Raw genomic sequence first — 21,823 nt, forward strand, 5'->3', positions numbered from 1 at the left:
TAACAGGCTGTTAAATAAGATGTGCGCTCAACCTCTCTCACAATTGTCATTGATATGAGCAGACGGGGCCCACATGCCTTCTCAGCCAGCCATTCAGTCAGGAGGAAACAACCAGAATGTGCAGCCTTTTTCTTTCTTTGTGTGTGTGTGTGTGTGTGTGTGTGTGTGTGTGTGTGTGTGTGTGTGTGTGTGTGTGTGTGTGTGTGTGTGTGTGTGTGTGTGTGTGTGTGTGTGTGTGTGTGTGTGTGAGCGAGGAAGAGAGAGACAGAGAGAGGGAGCGGGAGAGGAGGGAGAGTAGAGGGAGAAAGAGGGCAAGACAGAGAGGGAAAAATAGAGAGACAGAGAAGGCGAAAGAGAGAGGCGAGACAGTGAAGTGGTTGGGGGAGAGAGTATGTATTTGTTTTTCAGTATGATGTGAGATCAGTGATCAGAACAGAATGGTCAATAATGAATAACAATGTAGTGTCTGTCATTATTTAGTTGGACCAGAGCCTTTGTCCAGTGCCAGGGATCGATACAGGGCTCAGATGAATCATCAACCTGTGCCGCCGTGGCTAACCTATGCCCTGCCTGCCATATGTTCCGCTCTCCCTCACTGTGTCACATACTGTAGTATAGACTATTTGTACTGTACTCTATACTACATTGTTCCACCAGTAAACATTGTTTCAACTTCTTTCAATGGTCTCTGGACAGCCTCCTCGTTTTCGTCTTCCTTATTTGAGGATACAGTAGTAATATCTGATTTGTACTAGCTTGTTATAGCGTATATATTTCCTATTTCCTAGGTTTGGGGTTCGGCCACAGTATTTTCATTCATCCTGAGTGTTCTCCCCTCTCTGTGGAAGGGCTTGGAGGTCGTGACCTCAGGTTGGGTAGATTCAGGAACGCTGACAGAGGTTGTTTCTGCTCTGTTCACCTCCATGACTTCTTGATTTCATCAGCACAGCTCTCCTTGGCCATTAGGTGGCCCAGAGATGGTAAAGCCACGACCGAGGTGATTTTATGACTACAAACAGCCCGGGGGGGAAGGCAGAGTGCTGTGAGATCACATAGGGCTGCTTTTATTACAGAACAGACATTAAAAAGGATGGGGAATGAGTTCTGGTGCCTCCATCATCTTTTAGAATTAAACATACTTTCCTCACAAAACACTGCAAGGCTATTGAGTTTTGAGAAATATGACAGGAAAAATTACAATACGTCTCTTCTTCCTCCTCAATCTCTCTCTCCTTCCCCTATCCTTCTTTCTCCCCTTCTCTCTCTCTCCCTTCTTCTCTCTCCCTTGCACTCTCTCACTCCACCCCCCCCTCATCAGTCTGTAGACCCTGGCCAGCAGTTCACGTGGGAACACTCTAACCTGGAAGTTAACAAGCCAAAGAACCGCTATGCAAATGTCATCGCCTACGACCACTCCAGGGTCATCCTCACCTCCATCGACGGTATGTTTGGTGGATTTGTTGTTGTTGTGAAGTGTTTTCGAGATTTATTTTGCTTTTTAATAACTGGATGTGGGGAGGTAATGTGTTATGAAATAAGTGAGCACCTCTCAATAAAGTTTTTTTTAGGTGATGTTTTGCTTTTTAGGGAGGGGTGGTGGGAGGTATTGTGATGGTATTAACTAAGTGAGGCTGTCTCAAAGAATATCCAAAGCCAAGTATGTAGACAGTAAGCTCCTACCCACTGCAAAGACATGTCACAACAATATATCTCTCAACCCAATCCCCAGGTGTGACAATGCTTCTCCCTCACTTACTGTCCGTCTGTCTCAGTTTGGAGTCAGTCAGTGATATAAATGTCATTGCATCCTACGGGTTGTGGATGTGTCTTTCTTCTCTAATGTGTCGTGCTGTGTGGGGCTGTTTCATGCTGTGGAGGGGGTGTTGATACCGTGTTGAAAACCTGCCAGCCTGCTAGGTGACATCCCAAATAGCACCCTATCCCCTATTTATAGCACACTACTTTTGACCAGAGCCCTATGGGTCCTGGTGAAAAGTAGTGCACTATAGGAGATAGTGTGCCATTTGGGAAGAAGTGATGGAGTGCCATTGCGCTATGGGCGGGGGTCAAAATAAGTGCACTTTATAGGGAGCCATTTGGGACGCACACCGAATGTTTCCTAACACTGCCTTCCTTCACCGTGCTACAGGAGTGCCAGGTAGCGACTACATCAACGCTAACTACATAGACGGCTACAGGAAGCAGAACGACTACATCGCTACACAGGGCCCACTTCCTGAAACCCTGAGTGACTTCTGGAGGATGGTGTGGGAGCAGAGAACCAACACTATCGTCATGATGACCAGACTGGAGGAGAAGTCACGGGTGAGTGACTGAACACGCACACACTGTCTCAGCATTACATTTTAGTCATTTAGGAGACGCTTTTATACCGAGCAATTAGGGTTAAGTGCCTTGCTCAAGGGTATATCAACAGATTTTTCACCTTGTCGTCTCTGGGAATCGAACCAGCGACCTACCGGTTACTGGCCCAACATTCTGAAACGCCAGGCTACCTGCTGACACACGCGCGCACACACACACACACAATGTCTCAGGACACACACACACAATCCCTCCCCCCCACACACGTCCTGAACATTGATTCACCCTCTGCTGTCATTGACCCTGCACTCACAGACTGTAACAGTCCCAGTAGTCTCACCCTGGCTCTCTAATGGACAGAAGGTGTGAGCGTCGACTGTTAGGTGGCAAAACCCTAATCGAGGTTTTTGAATAGACTCTGTAAATAACTGACACTTTGACTGCATGATGGCAGCAAGACAGATGGAAGGGTGTCACGCACACACACACTCACACACTCACACCAACACACACCTACTTTCTCTAGCAGGATTAATAACTCTGTACCTAAAGGTCATCCCATAGTGTCACAGCTTCCTGCCAAACTTAACATCACGCCTGTCTCTCTGGCCCCATGAAGGGTCAACTCATCATTCAATTACCTTTCACCTTTGAATCTTGGCCCCTGTGTGTCATCATCATCACAGCAAGGTGTCTGCTGGTAATATACCAACCCCACCGCTGTGTCCTCTGATAACCTCCATTTTCACCGGTTTTGTCTAGAAGGAATACAGCTTTTGTCAAAATTGACTTTCGTAGCAGATTTAGGAGAATTTATGCAGCAGGTTAGGAGAATGAACGTAGCAGGTTAGGAGAATTAGGTTAAGATTAGGAAAAGGTTTAGGCTTACCTATAATGCTAAATAATTAAACGTTTTACATCAATTTAACAAAAGTTGTAGCCATCTAGACATGACAATGTTCACCCCTTACTATCAGTCTCACTAGAGAGGAAATGAACGGGAGGGGAGGACCTGAAAGAGAACACACCACAGGAATTTATGTGACTGTCCGTAGCGACTGACATGGGGATGGCCGGGACACAGTGACACCCCCTTCACTATGAACAACCAGAGCACAGTATCAACCTCCAGTAATTTTAGGGACAGCAGCCATTTCCAACTGGCACTAGTCTGGGTGGATGTTGGGAAATGTTCCTGTAAAACAGATCAACATAAAACACCAATAAAATGAAAAAATTATATTATTATCTGTGTACATGGTCTGTGTTTGTAAGAAATGTACCAGTTAGCTCTTGACTGTGTGTGTTTGGGATGTTCATTGGAATGTATCCAGGTGGTGACCCTACTGGCCACCAGACTGTCCAATCAAAATGCCCCCTCACAATGCCCTGACCAATGACCCTGGAGCACCAGGCTGCTGTACAATCACAAAGCCCTGACCAATGGCCCTTTGGCATAGAGGTCTGGAGGAGAAGAGAGGCACCAGTCATGCTGGCTAGGGTCCCTGGGCCTAGATTCCCCTAGAGATGAGCCCCTGAACCCCAGCTGGCAATCTCTCTCGGCTTTCACTCTCTCCCCTTTTTCTCTCTCCTCTCCCTCTATCCCTCTCTCTCCCTCCAGGACATGGATGACACAGTGGAGCAGAAGCAGTTCAAGCTGTCATCCTTCGCTTAGCCTCAGTCCCTCTCCCATAACACTAACCCTCTCAGTCCCTGTCCTATAACACTGACCCTCTCAGTCCCTGTCCCATTTCACCAAAACACTAGGCCCCTTAGGCAGCTTTAGTCCCTGTCCTATCAACCTACTGTAACTCTGTGTCAATGCTCTTAGCCTAAAGCTATGCTTCGAGATATTCATTGTTCAGTGTGTGCGAGTGGAAGTCTCTCCTCTCTTCCTCCATCCCTCTCATCCTCCAGGACAGGGGAAATTAAACAGTGGAGCAGAAGCAGCTCAAGCTGTTCTCTTTAGATCATCCCCAGTCCCTTACTGTCCCATTTCCCGAACACTAGCCCCTTCTCTCACCCCTAGTCCTTAACACTGTCCCTTTACTGTAACCGCAGTGGCAGTAACACTATTCTACACTAAGGCTGAACTTCATTGTTCTTTGCCTGTGTGTGTATAGGTGAAGTGTGACCAGTACTGGCCCAGTAGGGGTACAGAGACCTATGGGATGATCCAGGTGACCATGTTGGACACTGTGGAGCTGGCTACCTATAGCGTACGCACCTTCGCCCTCTATAAGGTAAGAGCCATACATGTAGAGGTATAGTATGCATTGTAGCCCAAGAGTGACCAGCTCTTGACCAGCTGAAGGGCAATGATCCCGGAATGTTTTCTCGAGCTTTTATCAAAGCTCTTGCTAGCTAACTCGGTGTTGTAAATATAAATGTTTGTCATAGAGACTACCCAGAATGTGGCCACCAGTGTGCGTTTGTGGTGTTCTGATACGTTGCTCTACCAGAATGGCTCCAGTGAGAAGAGAGAGGTTCGTCAGTTCCAGTTCATGGCCTGGCCGGACCATGGAGTGCCTGAGTACCCTACTCCCACCCTGGCCTTTCTGCGCAGGGTCAAGGCCTGCAACCCGACAGATGCAGGGCCCATGGTGGTCCACTGCAGGTAACCCCCATCTCAGACACATCTCCTTCACTGCAAACATCTGGAATGAAGTCAATAAAACTGCCCGGAACAGGGTTCACTGAAGTTGCGCTGTTGAGGCTCTTTCCACTGGTGGAAATAAGCCTAAGCCAGAACCATCTCACAGATATGTGACTTTTCCCACACAAAAGCCCCACACATTCACATGCATACACACGCACACACGCATACCGACACAACACAAACATACACATTACACACACACACACTTTTCTACACATAATTTGCTGCTGTTATTTATTTTACTCTTATTATTATCTATCCTGTGCCTAGTCACTTTACCCTTCCTTCATTTACATATCTACCTCAAATACCTTGTACCTCTGCACATTGATCTGGTACTGGCACTCCCTGTATACTGCATAGCTCCATTCTTGTGTATTTATTTCGTTCCTCGTCTTACTATTTGATTTGTATTATTATTTTCATGATTTTGAAACTCTGCATCGTTGGGAAGGGATCATAAGCGAGCAGTTCACCGTAAAGTCTACACCAGTTGTATTCGGCGAATGTGACACATTCTTTTTTATTTCATCTGTTCCTGTCAGTGTACTGTACATGGCTCTATAGTTACAGTTTCCTGTCTGTGTACTATACATGGCTCTATAGTTACAGTGCTCTGTCCGTCCCCACAGTGCTGGTGTAGGGCGGACCGGTTGCTTCATCGTGATCGAAGCCATGCTGGAGCGTATGAAGCATGAGAAGTCTGTGGATATCTACGGTCATGTGACGTGTATGAGAGCTCAGAGGAACTACATGGTGCAGACGGAGGACCAGTACATCTTCATCCACGAGGCCCTGCTAGAGGCAGCCACCTGCGGTAACACAGAGGTCCCTGCACGCAACCTGTACGCACACATCCAGAAACTCACCCAGGTCACGCCCGGAGGCACCGTTTCCACCATGGAGCTAGAGTTCAAGGTAGAGTAACAAGACATGGAGTTTGAGAATAAGGTAACAGCCCTGCTTTGTAGCCTGGTCCCAGATGGAAACAATGACCATAGCAGTTGGAAGGACAGCGCAAACAGTGTGGTAACAGCCTGTCTCCTTGTACATTACAGTTCAGTTCTATGTTATGAACTTAACTTGAAGATTGTTGGAGTGCAGCCTTGAAATCAGACTCGAATGCTAGGGACTTGGGAATTGACTGGTTATGCTTGAGTTTAAGTGACATGACTACAAAATTGGTACAGTTACTAACTGGGGCATTTAGTTAGGAAACAACAGCAGAGTTGTTGTTGTTTCACTGTGTACGATGCAGTGGGGGCAGGAAGTTAATGTCTTAGTGTGTTTGGAACAAGGAGTAGGAGAAGAAAAGGAGGAGGCGGATGAGGAGGAGGAATTTTCCTCACCCTCACATTAACTCTTAGGAGGGGTGTACTGTTTCAGAGGCTAATCTTCTGGACTGGGGATGAGAGACTGAGAATGAGGAAGGGAGGAAGAGAAGAGAGAGGCTCGGGGGATGGAGAGACAGAGAGAAAGAGAGTGATCTAGTCAGGGAGGAGTGTTGGGGCAGGCTGACCGGCTGACAGCCTGTAGATAAAGCCTCAGTGGGTTGGAGAGCTGATGCATCCTGGGATTGGGCTGGGGCCTATACCACTGGGCTCCAATGACTGTATTGGTCCCCCTCAGATACTCACTGTCTGCATCCCAAATGGTACCCTATTCCCTATATAGTGCACTACTTTTGACCAGGGCCCATAGGGCACTGAGTAGTGCGCTATGTAGGGATTAGGGTGCCATTTGGGGTGCATACACTCACAGCCTCCCGCCGTAGGAAAACAAAACTGCTCTAACCAGCCTCCTTCTGGGGGACTCACCACCACAACCGAAATTATGTGGGTCAAACTTGTTCAGCAAGCAGGATGATTGTAAATCCGCAGCGAGTATAATTAGGTTTTAATGCTCAGTACCACTCGCAAATTTGTTTCGCAAGCAAGCAAGGTCTGAAATTTACACTTAGCTTTTTAACTACTGACAGAGAATCACATTAAGAGGACCCTGTCAGCAAAGCCAGCAAAAATATAAAAACTCTATCCCCCTCTCATCTGGGAGAACATGCTTTTACATTTTAAAAGTTTGGTTTGGTTTTGGATTGCTATTCCATAGCTTTGACAAGGATATACTGTAGGCCTGTGCATCTCTCTTAACAGCCGTCTCAAATGTTGTGTGAGTATTTGTTTTCGACTCCCTGGCGTCTCCGTATGTGGCTGTGGCGTCAACACTTAGGATGAGTTTAAAGGAGAGAGAGAGCTCGGCGTTGCCAGTGTCAGCAGGCAGTTATTTGAAGATGGAGAACAAAGGGGCTTGACTCAAAGCTCATCATTTTCATGCATCAATAATAGTGTTAGCCCCTATGCCCTCCAAAATCCCCACCCATACACAGCAGCGCTAGGCTGGCTGGGATCCCCGGCTTTACAACTTTGAAGGAAGGAAAGTGAGCGTCAGGGAAAAGCTGTGGCAAGAGTCGTCGTCGGGTTAGAGGCAATTTGACTGCACCCTATGGGTGTACTCCATTCCAGTAATTATAAGGGTAAGGGTTGGTGATTCTCTACAGTAGCACACAGTTCTTTAATCTGAGCCATGTTTTTAATCCATGCATCCATCCATGCATCCCTCAACAGTATACCAAAACAAGTGGCGGGGCTGCCATTTTGCCAAAAAACATCCCAGATTGTATCTTAAATCTGCCCATTCCTCTTCCCTTCCTTCTCCAGAAACTGTCTAACTCTAAAGCACATACCTCAAGATTCATCAGTGCCAACCTCCCCTGCAACAAGTTCAAGAACCGGCTGGTGAATATCATGCCTTTTGAGTCCACCCGCGTGTATCTGCAGCCTATCAGAGGTGTGGAGGGCTCCGACTACATTAACGCCAGCTTCATCGATGGATACAGGTGAGAGAGAGGGAGATGAGAAGAGAGGAGAGGAGGAGAGGGGGGAGAGCAGAGGAGGGGGGAGGGCAGAGAAAGAGAGGAGATTCAAACTGTGAAAATGAGACATGAAATATTCTGAAGACTAGAATAAGTGAGATGGGGGACGGTGAGAATAGAGGAGATGAAATAGAAATGGAGAAGACCGAATCCATCCTGCAGACACAGCTCCTCTAATGAGCAAGGAGGTGGACCTTTCCTGCAGCGGCTGACAGCAGTGGATTATGGTGTGACATGGAGACCAGTGTTTTCCTGTCTCTCTTCCTTGTTGTGTCAGTTGTCAGGGCAAATTGGTCATAGTGGCAGTACTGTCCATTCCTTGCCACATTTCTCCTGTGGTAAATAAATAGTCTGTTTGTGACAGGTGACAAACTACTCCTGGAAGAGGAATAAAGTTATTACTTATTGTGGTGACTATGTTCTTGTCTGCTGATTCCCACATCCCTTTACTGTATGGGAAACACTCTTTTAAAGACATTTGTTGATATTTGGAAAAAGAACAGTGAAATGAAGCACCTGTTGTTCTTACTGAGATGGATGGGAAGGTTTTGAGAATTCTGTAATATACAGCTGGGTGTGTGCGTGCAAGTGAGCATTAATGTGTGCGCAGAGATGGGCAGTATTTCTGTGGAATGTATTTGAAATACGTATTTTGTATTTACAATTTTATTTGCCTGAACTACAATCCAATGTTTTTTGTAACGAGATACTTTCGAGAGCTGTAATTGGTATTTTCAAAATACAAAAATACTTTTCAACACCATTCTTTTTTATAACGGTTCACAACTTTGTGGCCCCCTTTCAGCTTGCATTGGTATCAGAAGTCTGATGGCACTATGGTGTGATAAGCGTGTCTGTTAAATGACCAAATTGTAAATGTAGATATAAAAATGAACACTTGCAAAGCATGCTAAGTATTATTCTATTGAGCTCTGCCCCTGAAAGGAGTCCAAAAAAAAATCCAGTGTGCTTTGCAGTTGTTCATTTCACATTTACATATTCAATTTGGTCATTTAGCACAGGGTTTCCCAAACTTGGTCCTAAAACCATAATGCGCAAACAGGGGGACCCTAGGAGACGCTCTTATGTAGAGAGTCTTACAGGCAGTGCATTCAACTAAGGTAAATTAAAAACACATATCGCAGTCATAGCAAGTAAAAAGTCTCTGTAACCATTACTAAGAGTGATGTTGTTTTTAAGGGGTCGACTTGCTAATGTATTTTTGTATTTTAAAAGAAATACAATGCTTTGCAAACGTATGTTGTAATTTCTTTTGATATGTTGGTCTTTAGGGTATTTTGTAATTGTTCTTTGTGATTTTTGCCAATTCCTGTGTGTGCGTGTGTGTATGCTTGAGTGTGAAAGTGTGTGTGAGGTGCTTGGGGGCTTCTGTTCAGGTATTGTCCCATATCAAATTAATACCTAATCAGAGTGGTCCCATAGAGAGTCTCCTTTATGGAAGTGTAAACACTGTAATTGGCAATAATCCACAATTCTACGACACACTAATGAGTGAATGTCTGAATTAATAGGAGCTTTCCTCCTTTTTGGAGGATTTGTTGAGGGTTTTCTGTTTGGATTTCCTCATCCACACCTCTCATCACACACACACACACACACACACACACACACACACACACACACACACACACACACACACACACACACACACACACACACACACACATTAGCAAGCAAGCAAACACACACACACACACACACCTCCTCTGTGCCTAATAAAGTCCCTGGGGCTGCCCCACCTGAGGGAGAGAAGGGAAAGAAGAGAGGAGGAGGGAGAAAAGGAAGGTGGATGTAATTCCTCTTTAATTCATGTAGCGGTAATTAAGAGTAAATTAAGACATAGAGAGGTGTTAGCTTGTGTTCTAAATGGCACCCTATTCCCTATATAGTGCACTTTTTAATCAAAAGTAGAGCACTATATAGGGAATCGGGTGCCATTTGGGACTCATTCGAGGTGTTAGTATTCTATTTCGCGGGAGGCAGGCAGGCATCACATCTTTAAAGTGCCAGAGGGGATTAGAATGACTTAGGTGAAGAAGGGGAGGATAATGATGATGATGCAATGATGATGATGTCATTCTGGTTAAGTTTCTGATATCCTGAGGTGGTAATTCAAACTATCTAGTCTCTTGCCAGCTATGCCACTGACATAATGATGTAAGTCACTGAAGTTGTGCACACCAGACATTACATACATAACAAGCACTGTCTTGGTAGAGCAAGGATCTCTATGCATGCCTGTTAATTTCTTTATTGCTATTGCTATGTCAGAACACTCAGAATCCAATAATTCAGCTGAAGAAACTGAATATCCATGTGTCAGTCAAACCTATCAGACGTTAGAGACCCTTTGAACATTGTGCTGAGGCTGGTGTTAGTTATTACTCAGAAAAGTAAGGGCAAAGATAGGTAGAACTCACAATTCCAGCAGCACCTTAGCTAGATAGAACACACAATTCCAGCAGCACCTTAGCTAGATAGAACTCACAATTCCAGCAGCACCTTATACTGTACTTCATGCCTCATATAGAATGCACTGTCTGTCTCTGTATGGTTGTATAAGCAATGATGTATGGCTATACTGTATCCTGCTGTAGCCTATAACATGGAGGAGCAGACCATATAGCTGCTTTAATCTCACGGTCACTCATTTCCTGCAGTGTGTGTGTGTGTGTGTGTGTGTGTGTCTGGCCGTACGAATGTATGCGTCTTGGGCTGACTCTCACATGTTTGTCAGGATTCCTGACAGAAACGTAATCACATTAACGCCACTACTCCCACAGCTTCACACTGCCCTCTACTGTTGATCTAGTGGAACTGGACCTCAGCTGCAACGCTGCGGGTCTCACTGCCTTGAAGAGAATAGGAACTTAATTTGTCAGCAACATAACATAATGAAAATACACCGAGCCCAGACCCCATTATCAGCACAAGGGCCTCTCAGATCACAGTAGGACTACACAGGGCTCAGCGTGGATACTCTAGGTCTATGGGGATGTATTGAAGTGTACCTTATATCCTTTGTAGTTATGATGTTATCCTGACTCCCTGTGTCATGGCCTTTGCTGTATCCTGACATAACTCGTGTCTCGTGTCTCTCAGGCAACAGAAGGCCTACATAGCCACCCAGGGCCCGCTAGCAGAGACCACAGAGGACTTCTGGAGGATGCTGTGGGAACACAACTCTACCATCGTCGTCATGCTCACCAAACTCAGAGAGATGGGACGGGTGAGTGGCATAGATACTGTACATACACTGTTAATACACGCACACACAAACACGCGCATGCATGGACACACACACACACACACACACTAATGGATGGTATTGTTGATATGACAGTTCTGTCATTGTTGTCTGTTTCTTAGGAAAAGTGCCATCAGTACTGGCCTGCTGAACGCTCTGCTAGGTACCAGTACTTTGTAGTGGACCCCATGGCTGAGTACAACATGCCCCAGTACATCCTCCGAGAGTTCAAGGTCACAGACGCCAGGGTAAATCCGTCTCTCCATCCATCCTCCCTCTTCTCCCTAGTGACGTACATCACTCTCTGCTCTATGCATAGGGCTAATTATTGTACATAGCTGTACGCTAAGCATATTTTCCCAGTGAATTGTTTGAACACATATAATTATCTCTGCACTGTGGTTATGTTCTGATGTTCTGTGTATAGAAATAGATTCTGCACGTTACAGCAAAGACATTAGTAGCTTGAGAACACACTAAAACAATACTGGTAACATTACTCAAAGTCTGTGGGTATAATGCTTTATGTAGTGGTATAAGCATGTATGAGCCTTTATAATGTCTAATAATAAGGCTTAAAGAAAATACTCACTTTATGCCCATCATCCATTCCTCACCACCTCTAAGGATGGCCAGTCTAGGACCATTCGGCAGTTCCAGTTCACTGATTGGCCAGAACAAGGGGTGCCAAAAACTGGAGAGGGCTTTATCGACTTCATTGGCCAAGTGCATAAAACCAAGGAACAGTTCGGACAGGATGGACCCATCTCTGTGCACTGCAGGTAAGGGAAACCAATGACAATTACCATTGTGTGTGTGTGTGTGTTTATGCGTGTGTGCGCTAGTGTGCCTGCCTGCTTATGTGTATGTGTGTGTGTGTGTGTGTGTGCGCGTGTGCATGTGCGCACATATCTACTGTGTATAACCCTCTCTTTGCTCCCCCACAGTGCTGGTGTTGGGCGGACTGGCGTGTTCATCACCCTGAGTATCGTGCTGGAGAGGATGAGGTACGAGGGGGTGGTGGACATCTTCCATACCGCCAAAACACTGAGGACCCAGAGACCTGCCATGGTGCAGACAGAGGTACAATGCAGTCACAACGCTACAGTATATTGGGATAGACTGGTTAGAGAGGGGGTAGTACTATATAGAAGCTCTTGGATAGAGGCAGGTGACTAAGCAAATAAGGATTCAGTTGAAACAATAGTTTTCTTTTACAAATCAGATTTATATTGTGTGATGTCCTGTCGTGATACTGTGCCATAATGTTAGAGGAAGGTAGGCGGATATCGGGAGGAAACTGGGATGTGGGGTTAGATTAATAAAGTGTAGTTATTTCAACATATTGTTACAAATACTCTCCTAGGCAGAACTATTAAATTAATTCAAATGTTATTTGTCACATGCGCCGAATACAACAGGTCCTTAACCAAGAATGCAGTTCAAGAAATAGAGTTAAGAAAATATTTACTAAATAAACTAATATAAACAGTAACACAATAAAATAACAATAACGAGGCTATATACAGGGGGTACTGGTACCGAGTCAATGTGCGGTGGTACAGGTTAGTCGAGATAATTTGTACCTGTAGGTCGGGGTAAAGTGGCTCTATTCGTGATTGTAGATCACTCTCTTGACCGACACTGCTCTGCCCCTCTTTGTTTCCCTCCCAGGACCAGTACCAGTTGTGCTACAGGGCAGCTCTGGAGTACCTTGGCAGCTTTGACCACTATGCAACATAATCACTCTCAGAATGCACTGGGACTCCTGAGGTTCCGGAGCGCCGCCAGTGTCCCTTCTGAGCCATATACACCCTGCTGACAAAGTCCAGAAACTGCCTGAGGGGAGAAGGGAAAGGGGGAGGGGTGAGGAGGAGAGTGAGAGAGCACAAGTCTGACTGGGCGACCTTCAATCAGGTGGAGCAGTACTCCTGGACTGACTGGCATAATAAACCTGCTTTAAAACCCTCCACTACTAAAATCTACCCCCCAAGAAATTATCTAAACGCTTCAGTGTGCTTCATTCTGACGTCTCTATACGTAATGCACACACCATAAAATCACTATTTCTGCCTCCTACTACTGCTGATATAGAAACGGTTATTTTTCTGCTTTTATTATGCATCAACATCAATATTATTACCCATTATAAGTATGTGATTATTATTATTTTGAATTTATTTTCTAATCATTTATACTCTGGTTATTTTATGTCAAACGTGTCTTATTTTAAATTAATTACTTGTCTTTTTTTGCACAAGGGACATTAATTTTTAACATGCTCCGAGTTATTCTTAATACTGGAGACATATGCACACTCAGAGCTGCTAATAATAATTTTATTTTTTACCATAATTATAATATTCTAAAGTTCGCTATTCTCTGGTCGTATTCAGTGGTATATGGGGGACAATCTTTTATATGCCTTTCCACTTCCTGGTACTTTACAAAACGACTAGCCATCTCCACAAAAAGAGATAAAACACATACACCAGAGTTAGTGGACTACTATAAAATAAACCTATATACAGTGCATTTGGAAAGTTCAGACCCCTTGACTTTTTTCACATTTTGTTACGTTACAGCCTTATTCTAGAATGGAATAAATTGTCCCCCCCCCCCCCATCAGTCTACACACGATACCCCATAATGACAAAGCAAAAACAGGTTTGTAGAAATGTTTGCAAATGTATATAAAAAAAACAGAAACAGACCATTTAAATAAGTATTCAGACCCTTTACTAAGTACTTTGTTGAAGCACCTTTGGCAGCAATTACAGCCTTGAGTCTTCTTGGGTATGACGCTACAAGCTTGGCACACCTGTATTTGGGGTGTTTCTCCCATTCTTCTCTGCAGATTCAAGGACATCCAGAGACTTGTTCCGAAGCCACTCCTGCGTTGTCTTGACTGTTTGCTGAAAGTCGTTGTCCTGTTGGAAGGTGAAGCTTCGCCCCAGTCTCAGGTCTTCATCAAGGATCTCTCTGTACTTTGCTCCGTTCATCTTTCCCTCGATCCTGACAAGTCTCCCAGTCCCTGCCGCTGAAAAACATCTCCACAGCATGATGCTGCCACCACGCATCACCGTAGGGATGGTACCAGGTTTCCTCCAGATGTGACACTTGGCATTCAGGCCAAAGAGTTCAATCTTGGTTTCATCAGACAAGAGAATCTTGTTTCTCATGGTCTGAGAGTCCCTTAGGTGTCTTTTGGCAAACTCCAAGCAGGTTGTCATGTGCCTTTTACTGAGGAGTAGCTTCCATCTGACCACTCTACCATAAAGGCCTGATTGGCGGAATCCTGTAGAGATGATTTTCCTTCTGAAAGGTTCTCCCATCTCCACAGAGGAACTCTGGAGCTCTGTCAGGGTGACCATTGGCTTCTTGGTCACCTCCCTGACTAAGGCCCTTCTCTGAAACAGAGCGGTGCGGGGGAGGGGGGCCATAATCAACATCAAGGTCTTCAGAGCCCGGGGAACAGTGTGCTAACTGCCTTGTTCAGGGGCAGAACGACCGATTTTTCCTTGTCAGCTCGGGGATTCGATCCAGCAACCTTTTGGTTACCGGCCCAACACTCTAACCACTAGGCTACTTGCCAAATGATGGAGGCCACTGTGTTCTTGGGAACCTTCAATGCTGCAGATATTTGTTGGTACCCTTCCCCAGATCTGTGCCTCAACACAATCCTGTCTCGGAGCTCTATGGACAATTCCTTCGACCTCATGTCTTGGTTTTTGCTCTGACATGCACTTTCAACTGTGGGACCTTATATGGACAGGTGTGCGCCTTTCCAAATCATGTCCAATCAATTGAATTTACCACAGGTGGAGTCCAATCAAGTTGTAGAAATATCTCAAGGATGATCAATGGAAACAGGATGCATCTGAGCTCAATGTTGGTCTCAGACTGTAGGAAAGGGTCTGAATACTTATGTAAATAAGGTATTTCTGTTTTTTAAACAGAATACATTTGCAAAAAATTCAAAAAATCTGTTTTCGCTTTGTTATTATGGGGTATTGTGTGTAGATTGATTAAATTATTTATTTATTTATTTAATTGATTTGAGAATAAGGCTGTAACATAACAAAATGTGAAAAAATCTGAATACTCTCTGAGTCTGAATACTTTCCAAATGCACTGTATGGTTAAAAAACTGAATAGGCTAATCTTGATGACGTTTGAAAAATCTGCCATGTACAGATTCCCAATAACTGTTTACTGTGATTTTCTCAATGCCTGTCGCTCAAAGAGCTCCGGTTCAAACTCTAGACACAGCGAAAGAAATACAGAAAACTACCGGTACATGGAAAAGTTGTTTGTTCTGTAACAGCACCCTTAGCTGTTACATCCAGGTAGGTCGAGCCTGGCCTGAGGTCGACTGAACCAAACCATCACTCCCGAAAGTCACAGAGGAACTGGGACCCTGGCTCTGGTCTGATCTGACAAGCTATACCTAGTTTGGAGAAGCAGACATACAGAGCTCCACATCACAGACTAATGTACAGCCCCAACAATAACCATCCTATGAGAAGTGTTGAAGTGTCCAGACAGACAGTTATTCATCCATGTATTTCTGATTACCCTTCTGATTCTGATACTGAACTATGAACTGCACATGTCCATCTGCAAACGACTGGTCCTTCTCCCAATGACTGGCCAGCTCTGTAGATACAGTAACTGACAACAACCCAGATGAACGTCTCTTCTGACTGTCACTGACTTTACATCCATGGTATAACTGCTGTACTATACTGTTATATCTCCTCACTGTGGTACAGAAGGAAATTATCCTGTAACACAAAGAAGCAGCAAATGTACAGTGGAGGATCTCTACCTTATAGTCAAGCTTTTCTTTCTTAAGTGGTACTATAGAATTGCAAAATGAGGTGAATTTGGATTTAGTGGGCCCGGAAGAATGGACTACAAAACAGTATTCATTTCACTTTGTCTTCGAATAGTGTCGTAGGGGTTCAATCTTTTTTCTATTTGTTAATAAAAAGGAGAGGAAAAAAATGTTGCAAAAACCTTGATGTTAATAAAGTTGAATAATTTGGTTTTTTATAATGTGGTGGTTGTATGGCTCTTTTTTGTCTATGTTGTGGACTTTCCATGTACTGTCCTGTGTTGAGATCTGCCCGTACCCTGCACACACATGCACTTACGCATACAAACATGCAGTCACAACACACACACACACACACACACACACACACACACACACACACACACACACACACACACACACACACACACACACACACACACACACAGTACCCCTCTCTTCCCACCCCCATCCGTCCATGGACCTGCTCCCCCTTTATCCATCCCCTTGCCAGTACAACAGATTGTGGTGGATACCCCTCCAGCCACTGCCTGTGCTGTGTCCATGGACTGCCTGGACACTGCTATACAGCCACTCTGTCCTGACAGAACCCCTGGAATATTATGGTCACAAAATGGCATAAACAATGAATTGTGGTTTACAGTAGTCAGTAGGTACCAGCATTGTGACTAGGAGGATGTTGAGAATTGTTCAGATCTACAGTAACAGTTCGACATGTCAAATCATGTCGCCAAATACAACAGGTGTAGACCTTACAGTGAAATGCTTACTTACAGACTCCAACCAACAGTGCAATTTCTAAAAAAAATCTTTTAAAAAAGGTATTAGGTGAACAATGTTAGGTGACATGTTAGGTAAACTCAAAGAGGTTCCAAAGAGGAATACTCACTGTGTTGAACATAAAGATAATACAATTTACATGATTGATTCTTCAGCACTCATAAACCAGATTCAGTTGCTAAATAATATTTTAAATTGTGGAAAAAACAGATCACGGAAAGACTACAGTTTTAGGATTTGGTATTTTTACAGAGAAATTAGATGTCCTAATATGACTGAGATTTAATCATTTTTCTTTACATCATCCAACTTTTTAATCATTTTTACCATATTAATAGGCTACGATTTGCAGGGCCTGAGTAATATAACAAGGCGGAGTCATAGCAAAATAGTGCATTTTGATTAGTCTCGGTTGAGCGTTGGATACGCCCTCATTAATCTTTGTGCACAAACACGCACTGAGCATGCGTGTCACTGGGTAACTTAATGGAGGACAATCTTTCCTGCCCATGGTGAATTGTGAACAAATAATCTTCTGCTTTTGGAGATTTTGAAGTAGCAATCACTCATTACTTGGTCGTCAAGCGTAAGTTAGTATTTTAAACAAAAACATGTGTTTGCTTTTAAGTAGCTAACTACTGATAAGTAATGTTGCTGAAAATGGTCTGCGCTCTTAGTTAAAGCTACGTTAGCGTAACGTACTAACTAACTAACGTTACTTGCTTTTCAAAGTTGTAACGTTATCAGTTGTTGCGTTATCCTTAACATGTTTGTCAGTATGACATGATACAACTAGTATTACTTTGTCTTTGCTATAGTTGAAATACATTATTAAGTAAACTATTATTAATTTGGCTAGGTTTGTAAGGCATCTTGCTAACGTTCTTTTCTGGGGGTTAGGTGACAACACTGGGCCCGTCGTTAAATGACTTGGCATTCAACCAATCACAAATGTAGGAATTCATTTAATCAGGATTTCGTCCAATCTGCAAGTGGCCAGGAACTTCGCAATGCCCTGACGTTAGCTGTCTTGGGGAATATTAGCATGCTAGCTTTCTTATGTTGTAGGAAGGAAAAGTTAAGACAACAACACAACGTTAGCATCATACGAAGCTTGCCACTATCTCACGGAGGAGATCAGCATTTAGTAAAAGACTGGCTTACTGCGAGGTAACGTTAGCTAGCTAATTTTAGCTAACTGTTTCGTTTAAATTTGAGTTTTGTTGTTGATATTAACGTTAGGCATTTGTCAGTACCTAGTTACTACAGCCACAAAGTCAAAATGACTGTATCGTAACAAGTCATTAAAACAAACATTTGCTTTTTGGTCTTAATTGAAGGTTAGGCATAAGGTTCACAGTTGGTAAGGTTCGGTTTAAAATAAAATGTTAAGAAGATACATTTTAGAAATAGGCGGGGTTCATGACTGTGGCTGTGGTAACTAGTGACGACCGGCATCTAGCTAGTTAACTAGCTAGTATGCCAAGAGCTAACTTTAACTAGCTAACGTGTCGTTAGCATTCTGAACTGAAGTAATTTCACGACATTATCTACCTAGCCCCACAATATGTATATTTCTTCTGTGTTTTTGTGTGATGATAGTATACACTTCTGTAGTTGCCATAGTAGTAACGTTAGTCTAAGCAGAGAGCTCCTGTAAATATGTACATGTACGTTTTTTTTATCAGCAGTTTTGTTTTTGATAACATTGAGTTTTTTTTGCATATTTCTGGTAGTTTTGACCCACAGATGTGCAGATGGACTGGCAGGTAAAGTCATTATGGCTCAGCTAGCTACTTTACCTGGCTAATTGTTTCTGTTCAATGATGCATCTGGATACTGTAGCAGCGTTTTTTGTTTCACCTGGCTGCTGGTTCCTGATCTTTTGAAAATATCAATTGAAGAGTCAACTGAAGCTTGAGAGGAATGGAAGCTGCAGCAAAGCAGTGGTCACCAAACTTTTCTGAGTCAATATCACTTTCTTAGTCAAAGTGCAAGCCGAGATCCACCTCTTATATTTTTGTGGAACATTACTTAAAAGTAATCCTATGCAACATTAAGCTATTAAAAACAGTACTGTAGCAATGAGGTTTGTGTAGTTGGCTATAGGCCCAATATGTTATCACTGCATATTGGCTTTGCTTGAATTGTCCTGCCAATGCATTTTTCGTTTATATTAAAACATTTAAGGTAGGATATATGATCTCAGTTGTTATGATCTCATATGTTATGAGGCACAGCGGAGTGAGCACAGTTAAATAATTTGCTTTATTTTACTGGGCCGATGGTGCCTGCATCTGATGGACAGTCTCAGCTGAGGGAGAGAGCAGCAGACAGATGACGTCCGCCGCTCTCCCTTTCCTCTTCTGACACTTACCAAAAATGGACACTGTGTTCCAGCTGATGGCGAAACTTAGTTGCACTGCGTTATTTCTGCCTCATGAACAAATTCATGATGTTACTCCTATGAACAGAGAAATTGAAATGTTCCTTGATATTAAAAAAGTTGCTAATAATAAAAATGAAATCCTATTGATGCACATTTCTACTCGTTCATTAGATGCAATGCTGGTTGTAGCACGATGAACGCACATTTTATGGCTTATAAAATTATTGACAGTGAGAACTTAAACATGAACTCACTCAAAAACAGCTGTTCTTTGCGTCTCTCCCTAGTCTAGGGCTGACCCCATTTAGTCAACTGGCAGGTCGATGGGCTGTATTTAAAAAATATATTTTTGCCATTATTTAACTAGGCAAGTCAGTTAAGAAAAAAATAATTTTTTACAATGATGGCCTAGGAACAGTGTGTTAACTGCTTTGTTCAGGGACAGAACAACAGATTTTTACCTTGTCTGCTCTGGGATTTGATCTTGCAATCTTTCGGTTACAAGTCCACTGCTCTAACCACTAGGCTACCTGCTGCCCTAGGTTGATGGGCTGTTTGTTGACCAATATTTACTGCCTTGTTTACTGACAACAGATTTTTACCTTGTCTGCTCAGGGATTTGATCTTGCAACCTTTCGGTTACAAGTCCAATGCTCTAACCACTAGGCTACCTGCTGCCCCAGGTGGATGGGCTGTTGGTCGACCAATATTTTTTAGTTGAGCAGTTGCAAAAAATATATTTATTTTATGGCACCTCTTGATTGATGACTGTCCCAGTGGACTAATCCATTGCGGAGGCCGGATGGCACATGAATATCAACAGTAGTACATTTACCGTTAATTCCCATTTGCAGAGTTGTCAATTTTATTAATTGTGTTTGGTTTGGTGCGCTTCTTTCAATATTGAGTAAGGACGCGGACCTGTTTACGCATAGAAGTAGGCCTAGGCTACCTGGCCTGCGCGCAAATGTAGGCTTATAAATGTGCCCTTTTGGAGATCTGAACTAACCACCACTAATGAGCTTCTCCAAGTAATCTTTTCTTCACCTCAAACGGCAAGTAAACAGTCTGTTTTTACATCCATTGAGAATGACAGTAGTTCTTCAATGTAGCCTATTTGAATAATCTTTCCAGCTAGCTTCCTTTCCTATCAGTGTGAAAAGTGAAGAAGAAAAAACGTCATCCTCTGATCCGGTGGAGACATCATAATAGGCCTACCTGATTGACTTTTTATCCCTTGCGCAAATAGCCTACAGCTGTGTCTGTCTGGAGCTCACTGGCCTGGGAAACTCTGAGGGCCCAGGATATACAATGTTGCAAGTTTGTTAGCACATTTTAGGCTGATACAATGTTTAAAGTTCCTTGCAGACAGGCCATGATATTTATTTGTATTAGTATGTTTTCTACCTGCAGGCTGCTATGTTTTTATTTGTTGGCATTATGTAGGCAATTTTCTTTACATAGTTGGCAATAGTTTTTTTTTTTTTGATTTTTCTTAATCTCTGACTCGAGTCATTTGTGTGTCTTAAGCTCAATAGTTGATTTTATTAAAACGTGGAAAAATACACATTTTATAAATTGACAAGTAGGTTGGTCGAAACAACAGACAACTTTAAATTTGTCGGGGACAGCCCCTACTCTAATCATGGTTTTGAAATCTCTTTGCTGTAGCTTTTTTTTACACCTGCTTCATTACTGTAGACGCGGAAATCTGAGCTATCCGATTGGCAGAGTTTGTACCTTCAGACACACGAAATGGTTCAAAATCGGAACACTTCCCCTACTCGGCACTCAGGGCAGCTGATTGGGTGCACCTACCACCAACTACGATAATTTGTAAAAAAAATTTTAAAGGCTTTCTTGTTTTTTTGTGTTTTTTTTTACAGAAATGTTTGGCGATCGATTAGAAATGCCTTGGAGATAGACCAGTCGATTGCGATCGACCGGTTGGTGACCACTGGAGGAAAGGAATGCAGTACTGAGACAGAAGGTTCGTAGTGAGGACAACTGACTACTACTCTGAACTGTATGTGGTGAGCTTTCTGGCGCCCAGAGCTGCTGAGGCATCACCTAAGTGGGTGCCATACATTGTGAAGGAGGAGGTCCAGTAGCTACACGACTCAGGCTGGTTCCCAGAGTAGCCCTCTACATCAGTGTTTCCCAACCGGGGTACGTGGGCAGTCCCCAGTGGGTACGTGGGAAGATAAAAAATTAAATATGATTTTTTTTTTAATTACAAATTTTAAAAAAGTGAAATTTACCTAAATCTTAATTGGTAGGAAAACATTTACTGAGGTGTGAAATTAATGGGTATTTTATATTTATAGGCCTACTTTCTTTACTTAAGTTTCGCTGCGTGTGCATTGCTCTATCTGGCCTCTGCCCTCCCGCCTGTTGGCTCAATGGTTGATGCTCTGCTCGCGCCAAGTGCAGGTGATCCTTTGTTCCGTGCGCTAGAGTGCCTGCTGCTGTTTATCCTCACAGAAACTATGATTTGATAAAACAGCAGCTGATGCACTGAAGACTGTACCATTGTCAAATAACACAGTGTGCCGTAGGATCGATTACATGGGCGTTGATATTGTTGATCAAGTGGTAGACAAAATAAATCCGGTCTATTTTCTCTGCAGTTG

General features: G+C 43.5%; 2 protein-coding genes across 5 annotated transcripts in view; both read left to right on the forward strand.

The window, feature by feature from the left end:
• LOC120051885 (receptor-type tyrosine-protein phosphatase F) overlaps positions 1–13,015 on the forward strand; it is a 224,189-nt gene extending 211,174 nt beyond the window's left edge. Inside the window, exons 23-33 of the mRNA XM_038998772.1 lie at positions 1,319–1,442; positions 2,150–2,325; positions 4,449–4,568; positions 4,788–4,942; positions 5,617–5,902; positions 7,699–7,877; positions 11,037–11,163; positions 11,304–11,429; positions 11,809–11,963; positions 12,129–12,264; positions 12,856–13,015. Coding sequence (XP_038854700.1) covers positions 1,319–1,442; positions 2,150–2,325; positions 4,449–4,568; positions 4,788–4,942; positions 5,617–5,902; positions 7,699–7,877; positions 11,037–11,163; positions 11,304–11,429; positions 11,809–11,963; positions 12,129–12,264; positions 12,856–12,924 — 1,653 coding nt within the window. The 3' untranslated portion in view covers positions 12,925–13,015. The remainder of the gene's footprint in view (positions 1–1,318; positions 1,443–2,149; positions 2,326–4,448; positions 4,569–4,787; positions 4,943–5,616; positions 5,903–7,698; positions 7,878–11,036; positions 11,164–11,303; positions 11,430–11,808; positions 11,964–12,128; positions 12,265–12,855) is intronic.
• Positions 13,016–17,281: 4,266 nt separating this feature from the next.
• LOC120052623 (lysine-specific demethylase 4A-like) overlaps positions 17,282–21,823 on the forward strand; it is a 59,255-nt gene continuing 54,713 nt past the window's right edge. For 3 of the 4 annotated variants that reach the window (XM_038999643.1, XM_038999645.1, XM_038999646.1), the window contains exons 1-2: positions 17,282–17,387; positions 21,077–21,180. The gene's annotated coding sequence lies outside the window, so the exon portion shown is untranslated. Of the gene's footprint in view, positions 17,388–21,076; positions 21,181–21,217; positions 21,382–21,823 lie in introns of those variants that run through there. The other variant, XM_038999644.1, reaches the window with a different exon arrangement.

The sequence above is a fragment of the Salvelinus namaycush genome, chromosome 8, assembly GCF_016432855.1.
Source record: "Salvelinus namaycush isolate Seneca chromosome 8, SaNama_1.0, whole genome shotgun sequence".
Lineage (NCBI taxonomy): Eukaryota > Metazoa > Chordata > Actinopteri > Salmoniformes > Salmonidae > Salvelinus > Salvelinus namaycush.